Genomic DNA, 13,048 nt, shown 5'->3' with positions numbered 1-13,048 from the left:
ACACCACAATAAATCTGCTTGAGAAGTCAGTTCTGTTACTCTCTCCTCAGCTGAAAGGGTCTCCTAAAAACAGGAAGCTTCTCTGTGTAACTCATGCACAAAAGTGAACATTGTGTTTGCTCTAAACTTCTACTCTGGATGACTCATTCTTCTTTTTAACTTGTGATAAGCCCTCGTTCAGCCATAGTGTGTCTTTGTTCTGCACGGCTGTCCCACCATTTGGACGTGAGCCACACTAGAAAGCAGATTATCCTGACCAACAACAGCCCTCGTAACTCGCACAAGGCCTTTTCTCTCTAATTATTAAACCTCACCCTTCATGATATCAGTGATGGATGATTTGTTTGTCAAGGAAAACACAGTCTGCACAAACACTGAACGCACTGAACTCTGTGGTCCGTCGGCAAATACGCAATGAAAACTGAAATTTTGACTGTTAGATGGCAAAGATGAAGGACATAAGAAGGAGGAGGAGGAGGAGGAGGAGGAGGAGGAGAGAGAGAGAGAGAGAGAGAGAGAGAGAGAGAGAGAGAGAGAGAGTGAGATACTTGTGATTGGCTAAAATGGGGCATGTGACCAGGTGTATTTGCATATGGACGGCAGGTGAGCGTGGGAGAAAACCGTTTCAGTTCTGTCGAACGCTCGCGCGCCGACCTGTGAGCTGTAGATTATGACTTTTGTCGTTTTCCCGCTGCAACTTCCGTTGAACCAGGAGCCACCACGCGTCACGTCGGCCGACTCACCTGGACGCTCATAACCGACAGGTAACTCCCACTGAATTCATCGCATTTTTTCCTTCTAAAGAGAACAACACGTTGCCGAAGCAGCTTCATGTCGTGTTCGTGAGTCGCAGAGCCTGTCGGAGCTGCCTCGTTCTTTCACCTGTCATGTCATAGCTGCAGGTCCACCTGACCTGAGAACAGGTGGAGCAGGACGCGCCGCATTCCGCCAGAGCAGACACACGTCCGCCTGGGGCAATATAAAAGTTTGGCGGGTGTGTCGATGTCGTTGTGGTTAGTTTATCGAGAATTGGGGAGAAAATTAGACTTTTCTTAAAGAAGTAGTCTAAACACGAGAAAAATGACCTACATAAAAAACCTGAAAGCACATGTAAGGTGAGTCAGGAGTACATGTTCTTACCTTTTTTCTACTGCATCATTATATTCATGTTAACGTGACATATAGGCTCAGTGAATGTGTAGTTTTATTTTAATTATTTTGTGTATTTGACTGTTCAGCAAATGGTGTTTTAAAGTAAAGAAAACTGACAACAGCAGCTTCCTGCTGCGCAAGACGGCATCTACAGTTTGGTTGTTTTTTACTGTTTGACTGTTAGGTTCACACAGTTTAAGTATTCTATAAGTTAACGTTTGTTCTCTTTACTATTTTATTGAACATTTAGCAAGAAAACACTGGCTGAGCAGAAACGTTAACGCCCTTAAAGAATGTAATGCAACCCAGTGAAACACCTGTAAAATACCGCCTGAGTGAAACACAGTCAACAGAAACTCTGCGTGTCAGAGAGGTTAACCAATCAGATTTACCCCTGCGGTAATCCTTCATATTGAAGGATGTATTGCAGTTAGTCAACAGCTTATCCAAAATGCTGCAGTTCTTATCTTGACTCAGTTCTGGTGGTGGCTCAGCTGCTCCTCTGAAACAGTCATGCTGTCTTCCAGTCAGTTTCGGACTTGATAAGATCTTCTTCCTGGTATTCAAAGCCCTCAGAGACCTGAAGGGAGCATACTGCCTTGACGGTTGAGTTGCTGTGACGTCATCCGGCTCTGTGGTTTTTAGTTTTCAGCTGTCTGGTTCACACGCTGAAAGTGCATGTCAGAGAAAAAAGGGAATCTAAATACATCAACTTGGGCTTTAGGAAACTGAAGGGTGTTCTGATATTTTATGGAGCAGATGAGTTGATCAGATAAATAATCTGCAGATTGATTAGCACTGAGGACAGTCGTTTGTCACAGCCCTGCTTTGTTTCCCCTCACTCAGTGTGGATATACAGAACTCGAGACGATGGTCTCTCCCTCCTCTGCTGTGCAGTTCTGTACCTGTGAACAGGTGCATGTTGAACTGCCCCTTATGTCGCCATTTGTGTTGCATATGATGTGACATGGACGTCCTCTCTTTCTGTCGTTAATGGCGACTAAATGATCTTTGTTTTTCTTCTTGTACATAAAATCTTAGTCAGTGATGAGACCCATTTGATTAACTTCTGATTTTCTTTTCTTTTTTTCCAGCCCTGGATGCTCCAGTGTCGTTTCTAACTGATGCTGTGTCGGTCCAGATGTGAGAACACAGGCTTGACATACATGATCGATGATTTCTGTTCCTCAGGGAGGTGAGTTCAGACCCTGTCACATGACCTCATCACTGTTCAGCTGTTTGCTGTTAGGTTGCTGCTTCATTTTATGGGGCTGTGATTTCCTCAGAGCTTCCTGGAAAGAACAGCTTTTCCTTTTAAAGGAATTCATATTTTCCCTCAAAAGTAAAGCTCAGTTTAAATCCGTTAAAATATTCCTTCATATTATTAGGAACTTCACCTAACGTCATCTGACCTGCTGTGTATTGACTCTCAGAGTGTAGACGATGCTTTTTTAATTTGAAGTAGGAAACTTATTTGAATAGTACAAACCAAAGCTTTCCTTTTACTTTATCCTCCTGGTTTTAAACATCCCTCTGACGGCCTGACCTGCGTGTGATTCCCTCCCCAGCTGTCTGTCACAATGGCGACGCAGGTGTTAATCCCACCTACGGTGTCAGTGTTTGTGTCCACCGTGCTGTCTGTGCTCAGCTTGGCTCTGCTGCTGCTGCTGTGTGTCTTCAGGAAGAAAAGGCGGATGGAGGGAACGTACAGGCCCAGTGCAGAGGAGAGGAAACAGACAGGAGCTGCAGGATGTGAAAAACCAGGCCTGCCGCTACCGTTGCCCAAAGAAGAACGGCTCATATGACTGAATACACAGAGGTGGTGTCACACACCTTCACCCCCCGTCACCGTGTAAACCTGTGGATCTGTCCCTCCTGTTTTCTCATGTTGCTATGCTGCTGAACTCTTCGCACAAGATATCTTTGGGCACACTAAACGGTCAGCCTTGGCGACACCAAATGGACTGACTATCACCTGTTTCACTGCATGGAAAGAGGAAATACGTGCCATGTGAGTTTCTTTCATCGTCCTTTATCTAAATAAGTCACTCCCTTTAGTTTGCCAAATAAGAGACATGAGCTGAAGTATGTTTTGTATTTGTACAGGTCTATTTTTACTGTGCCGTGTGTTCTGTGTATTTATATATACGACATTATGTTTTACACTGTTTCCAGTTCTGAAGGATATTGATTAAAACACAGATAATGGCTGTAATGCACTTTTTTTGTTGAACTCTAAGATGCTCAGTTTCTTAAAAAAAAAAAAAAAAAACACATAAAAATCATTGTGTATGGTACACAAGGTGTTCTGTTAATAAACCGGGATTGTGCACGCCCACTACTACGGCTCTCTTTCTGTCCAGAGTCTTCCATTATTGAAGGCAAAGGGAGGAGACGTGGGTAAACTGTTTAGTCCATTAGGGTTGAAGTTATTCAGACTTACCAGAAATGTAATGATTATCCTCAGAATTTGTTGGTTTTTGTTGGAAAGGAGCTGGTGGAATGCACATGTCTCACACACATAAGCTAGAGAATATTCGTGCATCAGTGACAAATGGACCATCGTACAGTTCCTCATATGAAAAACATGCATTGCCCTCAATGTTAGAGAAACTCTTTCTTTATTTCAGCCATGTTGCCTTAGTTCTACGTGCAATTCACTTGTCTTTTCGTCAAGTATACAATTTTCAGAGAAATGAAAGTGTATTTAAATATTGACTCCATCTTCAAAGACCTTCAGTAGCAAAAAAAAAAAAAAGTTCAGAGTCACAGACAGGCAGGAGAAATGAGAGAATACTGAGACAGACTTCGACGTTGCTCATTTCAGTCTCTTCATTGGTCTTCTCATGTGTTGACGTTAAAAACTAGAATGCCACCAGCCTTATCCTTTAAGCTTCAAATCTCTTCTTCAGCTCAGACACTTTGATTGAAGGCAGGTCTTCCTCCTCGTGCCCCTCTGAGCAGCTGTTCTCTTTTGATGTCTTTGAGTCACATGGCGGGTGGGTTTGTGCATTCTCCCTGCTCTGAAGTTTGTCGTACGGTCTCCTGGGTTCAGCCAGTTCTTTGGCCCTGGACTTGACCTGAAAGCCCTGGAAGCGCTGGACAGCAGACCTCACTTTAGGAGGAGAGGTGGGCTGTCTCACCTCCCGCTCCTCGTTCTTTTCTGCCTCTTCACTCGTTTCTCCCTGGCCTGCCACAGGTTCAGGGTCAGCAATGAGACTCTGAGGCCCAGGAGAAGCCGTGGGTTTCAGACTGTCCTCCTGTCCTTGTAGCTCCTCCTCCATGCTGGCATGATGGCGATTCAGATTTGTCAGTTTGTTTAAAGATCCTGTCTCCTCTTTACCTTTCTCCTCCTCGTTCTCTCTTCCTTCTTCTTCTCTTGTTGCATCTGTCTCTTGTCCCTCAAGTACCTCCACACCCTGATTTGGCTCATCTTCCCTCTTTTCTTTCAACAGTTGATCCTCTCGCTTTACAGCCTCTTTCACTGGTTCCTCTCCTAAACTCATTCTCTTTTCTTCATTATCTCTCTTTCTCTCTTCCTTTGCCGTCACTTCCTCAAAGTTCTGTCTGTCGTCTATTTCTTCTTCTCGGTTCCCATTTAATGCTACCTTCACTTCTTCCTGCTTCTGTCTGACCTCCCTCAACCTGCTTTCTTGTTCCCCCATTTCACACGCTGCCAGCAGACTCTCCATCCCCTCCTCCTCTGGTACGCTGGTGTCTAAGCACGGCCAATCAGAGTCCTCCGTCACGTCTGACAGCTCCTCTGTGGTTTCCAGATTCCAGCTGTGCAGGCTCCCACTGCCGCTGATGGACAGAGGCAGGCTCTCCTGGCTGGGGTTGGCTGGAAAACCATACTAGATAACACAACAGCTGATGTTAGACCAGAAATCACATTTGTGTGTGTGTGTGTGTGTGTGTGTGTGTGTGAGAGAGACTTTCTTATCTTCTTACCTTTGTAATATAGTCATGACTGTCTGGTCCGAACAGATCCAGGCTGCGTGTGCCGTACAGCAGGCCACGTTCATGGGAGCTCCGGGAGCTGAGCGTGTCAAAGATCTCCCCAAGCAGATCCATCTCCTCTGGGTCACACAGCAGTGAATCTTCCCCCTCTTCTTCATCCTTCTGGAGCTCATAGTCAGGCGTGACCGCAGGCGCAGACGCAGCTCTGATGTACAGATATAATAAAACCGAATTGCACAAACAAGAAAATACATGCTGCTTATTAACTTTTCCTTGGGTTTTCCACATTTCCCCATGTCTCGTTTCTCTCCGGCTCTCACCCATCCCATGTATCTCCACTGTCCTTCATGTCCTCCTCATCTCTGGGAACCCTATGTTTGTGAACAGGCCGACGCGGACGTGACTGACATGAGGCAACATAGAGTAACAAAGCCAAGCAGCACAATATTCCCCCAATAGGAGTGACAGATGTTGGGGTGAATCACAGTAAAGCAATAGAAATGGAGCAATGAAAAGTGCAAAAGAGCACAAAGAAGCAGTATAGGGCAGTAGAAGAGGCAGATTAGGTAATGATGAGGATATATGTGGATGGTGTCTGTTCCAAAGTCATGAAATATTTTAAATAGATTGTTTTGAGACAGATCTCACCTTGCCAAAGTGTTGTGTGATTGGCAGGCGGTTCTGTAAGCAGTCATTTTGGGCGCGGCGGTATGACACCGATCCTCCTCTCTGAAGGGCGTGTTCTTCACTCTGGGTCTGCATTATACACACACACACACACACACACACACACACACACACAGGAGGAAGAAGCATTGCAGTAAAACCACAGCAGAATGTTTATCAATTGAAGCATGTACCCAGTTAAATGCTGACCCACCTTGTGTATCAGCAGGTTCTTCAAACCAGACTTGGCGAGACCTTTTGCCTGAGAGAGATTGAATGAAGCGAGTGAGATGTTTTGGAAGTACCCTCACTTGCCCTCCTCCCAGCAAGAACACCCTGGTTTGTGCTCACCTTTATGTTTGCTTTGGACTTCATGTTAAGGATGAGCGCTCCTCCCCCCTTCTGTTAACAGTACAAGTGCATCAGTGTCGGCATTTTTCAACAAGATGGGATCAAACTCACGACGGTTTCATTAAGTTTTAAATGAGCTTACCTTTAAATTACCAACTAACTGCTGATAAGATTTGCTTTTCCCTATAAACAGAGATACAAAGAAAAGAGCAAAAGCGACAAGTGAGAAATCGGACATTTAACACACACACACACACACACACACACACACACACACACACACACACACACACACAGATACACACCTGCAGTTGTTTCACACTTCAGGATCTCCTCCTCAAAGAGGTCATCTGGTTCCTTCCCTTTGTTCAGAATATCCAGGCGACCATCAATGAACTAAAAAAAGCGTACATTTGAACATTTTTAGTTATTCCATCAAAATACATGAGAATGCTGGCTCATTTACAGTTACTTGAGGATGAAGTAGTCCTGCTTCAGTAGTCCTCACTGGTAGTTTTATTAATCACTACACAGTTCTGTGTCCTTAATCCTGAACCATCTAAACACCTGAGGTAACCTGAAATAGGTGCAACACCTTATCCATTCAAATACAGTGTCAGTTTGTCTGCCACACCAGGTGTTCTCCAGAGCGCCAAGAGCAGGATCTGTCCAGCAGAGGGCAGTGAACGACGTGAGGCCAGTGTTTACCTGTTTGAAGGACTGTAAATGAACGGCGCTCTGTAGGAACTGCCTCATAGTGGAAGACTTGTGATTTAGAAACAGCTCCTCACTGAACCACATTTCACCCTCCTGAAAACAAAGAGAGAGAGAGAGATAGGCACAACAAAGGAGACACACACAGCCCTCCTCCTCTGACCTAATATGCATGCGGAGCTGCCTGTTGAAATAATAATAGAAATGCAGAGAACACTTTAAGTCATCGAGTCAGCTTTTTAAATACATACAAAAGTGAAAACAATAAATTGAACAAAGCATTAATTATTTTCCCCACTGCTGTCAACTCAGGTGTGAAAGTCTGCACCAAGCCTTTCTGTCAGCGACTGACCTTGTGACACTGCAGTGCGTCCCTGTAGCCTCCGAACAGCAGAGCCTGAGCTTTCAGGAAGGCCTTTGACACACCACAGCCTGGAGACACCGCCTGACGCTTCAGACACACCTTCAGCCCAGCCATCTGGAAACATATTCTACATTTATGTCTGTGATATAAATCGAGATAGTAATGATTAAGACAACACCATTTGACAACGAGAAGATGAGGTGACTACACAGAGCAACAGGAAACAGGGGAGGGGCAGGTTGGTGAGATCTAGTAAAAGTCCCTGACTGTCTTCATACCACTGACACTGCAACTAATTTCCATTGTATAAACTTTTAGAGGGACCGGGAACAATATCAGGAACACAACCATCTTGCCCCGAAATTTGCGAAGAACACAAAAGTCGCTCTCTAGAACCAGTGTTTGGTTTGTACCCTCTGGGCGACTGTGGCAATGCAACAAAAACACAATCATTCTTATTTTCATCAGATTTTACACTACTGAAAACATAACTCTGTGTAACACAGTCCATTTCTGGCAATAGAATCCTCCACACTGGACCTTTAAACGCAAACAGAAACATGAAGAAGGGACTTTTACTTGCTAGTTTATTTCCTGTGGTTCCACTGCCCACCTGGACACCCGTACCCTTTGACTAACAAGTATCTCCTGATTGTGTGCTACAGATTTCACTTAAACAACAGAGCAGACATACGCTCCTTACTATAAAAATAAAGTGTTAAGTGGGAGGCACTAAAAAGACAAACCATCATACAGAGTCTGTATTACCACATCTGAAGGTATCCTCTTGAGGTCGTCAAAGGGGGTTTCCAGAGTATTTGTATCCACATTCAAAATGACAACTTCCTCCAACCCACGACTCCTCACCTTCTGTCGGAGACACAGAGACACAGCTCGATCTGTTGGGTCAGTCAGTTTTGGGAGACAAACCTGGTAGATTCATATTTACAATGTGGTATTTGAGTAAAGTTTTAATCTGTAGATTACCTCAGATAGACTGGTGTGGACCCCTATTAAGTAAGGCATAGGTGCACTGTAACCAAATAAAAAAGGGTAAATCCATTGCAGATAGATAGATAGATAGATAGATAGATAGATAGATAGATAGATAGATAGATAGATAGATAGTCTTCTTACCAGCAATAGTCCAGTAGGTGAGGTGGCAGCACAGGGATGAAGATGTGTTGCCAGTACATGGGGTATAACACAGCACTAAGTGCGTGCACGCAAGCCGTCAGCTACACACAAAACAAAATGGAGGACTGTTTCAGACAATAACAACGAACCATAGGTCACGTGTGGTGTCCACCGTGTGACTTCAAGACAGGACAATGGAGATTATTCAAGCTGCGGTGGGTTTGGTTTCTAAACAGCTGCATTCAGGAGGCACTTAAGTGATTTGTCTTCAGTGGGGTAAAGTGCACACTGGGTGAGAGCTGAGGTTACACATGTCAAATACAGAGTAGGTTAGTGTGAGTTTCTAGAGCATAAATGAAGTACCTCTGAAATCTTAAACACCCTGAAGTATATAATGGAAGAATAAAACGGTGTGTCTTACCGTGCTGAGTTTGCTGGCAAAGATGAGGATGCGTCTCTCAAACAGCATGCTGGCATAGAGCTGGAGGAGGTTCCCCACATCTACTGCCACAATCAGCTCTGTCAAGTTCCTCTGGTAAACCCACAGACACATACGTACATACACATATATCAGTCTGAATGGGTAACTTTACAGAGCCCCATATAACCCCAAATAAACCTTGAGTTTAGTCTAATCTATTCTCACATTTTCAGGGATGGAAGGGAGACTTCTGGGGTCTGGAGCGATGAAGTATGGAACCTGGTCAAAATGGATAAATCAAAACATTAAGGAATAAAAAAAAAAAAAAAAAAGGGGGATTTCATGGTTTGAAGTGTTTTTGCTTTCAGTGATTTTCAGCATCATGCAGACGTGTGCATTACAGGTTACAGACTTTAGGTTTTCATTCCAAAATGCTCGTATCCGTTAGATAATGTTATCTATTGTGTAAGGCAATGTGTTACTGTATCACGACTTTAAAGGTATACACTAGCCATTAAATGGTCATTTACATTCAGTAATAGCCTTTATATAGAAGTTTTCAATTTCAGTGGCAGAGTCCGTTATTCCTGACCTGGATTCAAATTGCTTTCACTCTCTTTCCACCACATCAGACCTATATTAAGTTACTGCCAATGGAAACCAGAATTAGACCTCCTGTACCACACAAATCTTACGGAATCACATCTTTAATCATATTTTCTACATTTTCACGCCATTGTTTTGGATGAATGGATGATAAATGTTTCTTTCAAGTGGAGGATTTCTTGTTTTGGAATGAAATCCTAACCCTTCAAATGCAAAATGTACAAGATACAATCACATGTAGCTTTCAGCCACTTGGAAGCATTTCTCAGAGACAAAACATTTGTTTTGGGGTGAAAACAATCATTCATGGGTTATGGACAAAAGTCATAATAAATGATAGACATCAGAGCAAATGCTGTTAAGTTTGGCTTAAACGTTTGATTAGAGGGGTGAGTGACGAGGTTTTAGTCCACACACATCAGGTTTAGCCATCAAGCACAGACAGCTGAAGGCTTCCAGCAGGAGTTAGTCTGGATATGCCACGGCCTTTGTTGCAGACCACATGAACTCCTGTGGGACTCACCCCCTTTTGTACCTCTGGGTGTCCAACAGGATGGGACACCTCTGTGCTGACCAATAGCTGCTCTCCCTCAGAAAAAAACACAGCACGCTAACCACTGACAAAAAAAACGTCCATAAAGTCAAGTGTCACTACTGGTTCTCATTGGTTTATTAGAGATTTACCATCTGCAGAGTGACAGACCCAGCTGCCAGTGGTATGGGCTGCTTGTAGAGTGCAGCCAGCAGCACCTTCATCTCATTGGTCTGTTGAAAAAAAAAAAAAAAGGATGGTCATTACGTTAATGATTGGAGACTAAAAGAGGAGCAGAGATCACACACAGACAGTGGAAGCTCACCTGTCCTTTGGAGAGGTAATCAGCCAAGTTGTTGAGAAGTTTGTAAAACACTTCGAACCATGGAAGATAACTGCAATCAAATTGATTGTGTTAAAGCTCACCATGGCATGAGAATTACTCTTTTAATATCCAGGACCACACACCCTCACGCAAACGTACCTGAGTATACAAAGGCAGGTATGTGTGTTGTTGGTGAGACGACAGAAGCCAAACCGCTGGCATCCCTCGAGGTCAGTCAAAACAAAAGTAAAGTGCTGCACGGCCACTCCATCCCTCACTCTGTGCAGATGAATGCAGTGAGAGGTGGACGTGTAGAAGAACAGGCAGGCAGAAACGTGCTGGAGCCAGTCATTTTATACTCACTTTTGTATGTCGTACGGGAAGCAGAACCTGGGTAACGTCTGACAAGAGTCCTAGAGTGGGAGTGTGTGACACGAAATTATGTGTGTAAAATGAAATTTCAAAACTCAAACTAAGAGTCTACAGCCATGCTAGGAGCTCCACACTCAGACACACATGCTAACATATTAACAATGACAAAGGCAGGTGTAATTTACCATGTTTACTATCTTTGTTCAGTGTGTTAGCATGCAAACATTTTCCAATTAGCATTAAACACAAAGTACTGCTGTTGCTGAGGGAGCGGTCAGTAGTTTTGCAGGTATTTGATCATAAACTAAAGCACTGAATGTGCTGGATGGAAAGTTCAGGGGGTCACTAACGTGATCACAGTTTACCATTAGGGGAACATTAGTGTCTGCAACACTTTCCATCCAATAGTTGTCGAGACATTTCGCTTAAAACTGCATGAACATGAAAACATGAACATGTAACATGAACCTTATAGTGGTACTAGAGGAGAAGCCAAGGGACTACCAAAGTCAGTAGGATTCATACAAAATTTCATCACACTCCATCAGTTGTTATATTTCAGTCTGAACCAAAGCAGCAGACCGACAACTAACCAACATTGCAATTATAGCTGCTAACATGGCTATAAACAAGCTGCCCTCATCATTGTAATGTGACAGTATATCCACAAATATTATTGGGTGGCTACCTCATCACTGAAGTCCTCTGGGAACTGAAACTGTACACCAGGATCTACAACAGTTAAAGGAATGAATGAATGAATGAATGAATGAATGGACATCATTTTTAAAGCTGCATACAAACTTACTACACACTTGAAGAGAAGCAAATTCTTTTTATACAGCGTGTGAAACAGAAAGAAGACACACTTTATGTGGCAACAAATGAGAAAGAATGGGCAAATTACATATATGCTGCAAAAGTCACTAAGAAACATCCAGTGCTTTTAACCCCTCAGCCCACACTCACGCTCAGTCTGTCCGACTACCACAACATGATACCATCTGATTCAAGTGTGACTCTAGGCTGTGTGGTTTTTCTAGTCACATGACAGGAAGTGTGAGCAACTCTCAGCTCAGTAGACACATCTTCATATACACTAAATCTTACATCCGATCATTTTCTGACATAGACATTAAGTGGTGTAACTGTTTTTTGTTTGGAGCCAGTTTCAGGTGGTAGTTATCAGACTGGTGTCGCATGTCATGTCGGAAAATGACAACAAGATGGTGAAAACAGTCACAGGAAGAATATGAGGAACAATTTCTGTTAACTTCTCTGTTGCTAACAAATCACTCTGCTCATCTACACGGTTGCGTGGCAGACAGCACACTTCTAGTACTCCACAGGGGCTGAAGCACAAGTCAGAGGACTCACCTTTGTCTCTGGCTACAGGGCAAGTTGCTTCAAAGAACCAGTAGAAGGTTCCCTCAGGGTTTTGTCTGATAGGACAGAGATTCACAGCATTAATGTGAGACTAGACTTTCAGTGTGTTAACCACTAAAATATGAGCCTCCAGGGAATCTGTCAAATCTCACTTTCACATAACCTGGAATACTTTGCTTGTAGGGTCCTAGTGACACAGGTGTGGTCAAAGGTAAACCGATGTGATTACATAAAAAATATTTAAATGCTGGCCATATGAAGAAAACATTGATGAACATTGTGCTCTTTTTTCAACAGGTATACTATGAAATGTATGGCAACACAGTAAGGGCAACAGAGTTGCTGCAGGAAACTTCCTGTGCAGTTTTGAGAGGAAGTAATAAAAACCACAAGAACAGACTGACTGGCAGAGTGATGATGATAAGTCGAGCAAACATGACATGATTAACTTACTTCAGTCTGGAGCCCATGCTGTCTGAAGGTGTCTGTGTCCATGTGTTTGTCCAGGAGGCCACAGATCTTCAGCAGGCTCGTCAGATAGTAGTCACACCGGCAATGTAGCAGTGGAGCAAAAGCAGGCTGACAGCAGCAGCAGCAGTCTGCACATTCAGCACCGGAGTGACAGAACACTTCCTGATCTATGTCAGTATGCGTGTTGTGTCAGTGTGTGTATACGTACGTCTGTTTTCAGGTCACCTCTCTCAGCCTTCATATGCACTTGTTGTCTGTTGATGTTCTTCCCCTGATTTTCCTTCTTGTCTATTTTGAAAGAGCCACCAGGTCAAAAGTCACCTTTAATGACCGAACAAATTACATTTCTGATGTAAAAATTCCCCTTTAATCCTCCCCCTTTGATTTCCTTTTCATTTGGTCAGCTGCTACGGTCCGATCATCCATTACATGTGGAGGAACAAGCTGTTAACACGCACTGACATATGTTGTGTAATTCACATGTATCATTACACATGATTTGGTGTTACATAGTGGTTTCATAGTGGAAAAGAGGCAACGAGCTGTCCACATCCTGCTCAGAGGAACATTAAACTCAATCATCTCACACTG

The 13,048-nt window shown here is 43.5% G+C and overlaps 1 protein-coding gene and 1 long non-coding RNA gene across 3 annotated transcripts; one reads left to right on the top strand and one right to left on the bottom strand.

Moving 5' to 3' along the window:
- Window positions 1–655: 655 nt before the first annotated feature.
- Window positions 656–2,904, top strand: LOC143320009 (uncharacterized). The gene is made up of 3 exons (XR_013077110.1): window positions 656–764; window positions 2,247–2,347; window positions 2,834–2,904. It is a non-coding gene; the product is annotated as an uncharacterized LOC143320009 (long non-coding RNA).
- An 852-nt stretch (window positions 2,905–3,756) lies between these two features.
- On the bottom strand, window positions 3,757–12,736 carry dennd1c (DENN domain containing 1C). Of its 2 annotated transcripts, XM_076729462.1 has the most exons (23): window positions 12,440–12,736; window positions 11,978–12,042; window positions 11,289–11,332; window positions 10,592–10,641; window positions 10,388–10,507; window positions 10,229–10,298; window positions 10,056–10,136; window positions 9,895–9,960; window positions 8,991–9,044; window positions 8,766–8,876; window positions 8,345–8,445; window positions 8,195–8,240; window positions 7,976–8,077; window positions 7,196–7,321; window positions 6,838–6,939; window positions 6,435–6,525; window positions 6,272–6,312; window positions 6,130–6,180; window positions 5,993–6,040; window positions 5,761–5,868; window positions 5,433–5,515; window positions 5,104–5,317; window positions 3,757–5,006 (listed from the first exon to the last, which is right to left on the bottom strand). In XM_076729462.1, the coding sequence occupies exons 1-23, from the start codon at window positions 12,454–12,456 to the stop codon at window positions 4,041–4,043; spliced, it is 2,757 nt and encodes a 918-aa protein (XP_076585577.1). In that variant the 5' UTR covers window positions 12,457–12,736; the 3' UTR covers window positions 3,757–4,040. The 2 variants fall into 2 exon arrangements, with proteins under 2 accessions (XP_076585577.1, XP_076585578.1); XM_076729463.1 differs by lacking the exon at window positions 9,895–9,960 and having other exon boundaries at window positions 12,440–12,735.
- Window positions 12,737–13,048: the final 312 nt, after the last annotated feature.

The sequence above is a fragment of the Chaetodon auriga genome, chromosome 4 (genome assembly GCF_051107435.1).
Source record: "Chaetodon auriga isolate fChaAug3 chromosome 4, fChaAug3.hap1, whole genome shotgun sequence".
Taxonomy (NCBI): domain Eukaryota; kingdom Metazoa; phylum Chordata; class Actinopteri; order Chaetodontiformes; family Chaetodontidae; genus Chaetodon; species Chaetodon auriga.
This window is presented reverse-complemented; position numbering and strand designations above follow the sequence as displayed.

Bases quoted from the DNA above. Each gene is read 5' to 3' on its own strand.
- dennd1c (XM_076729462.1), bottom strand. The intron at 10,137-10,228 runs GTGAGCTTCCAC...TTTTTTCAACAG, and splicing joins ATTACCTCTCCAAAGGACAG to ACCAATGAGATGAAGGTGCT. The intron at 7,322-7,975 runs GTAATACAGACT...ATATGTTTCCAG, and splicing joins AGAGGATACCTTCAGATGTG to ATGGCTGGGCTGAAGGTGTG.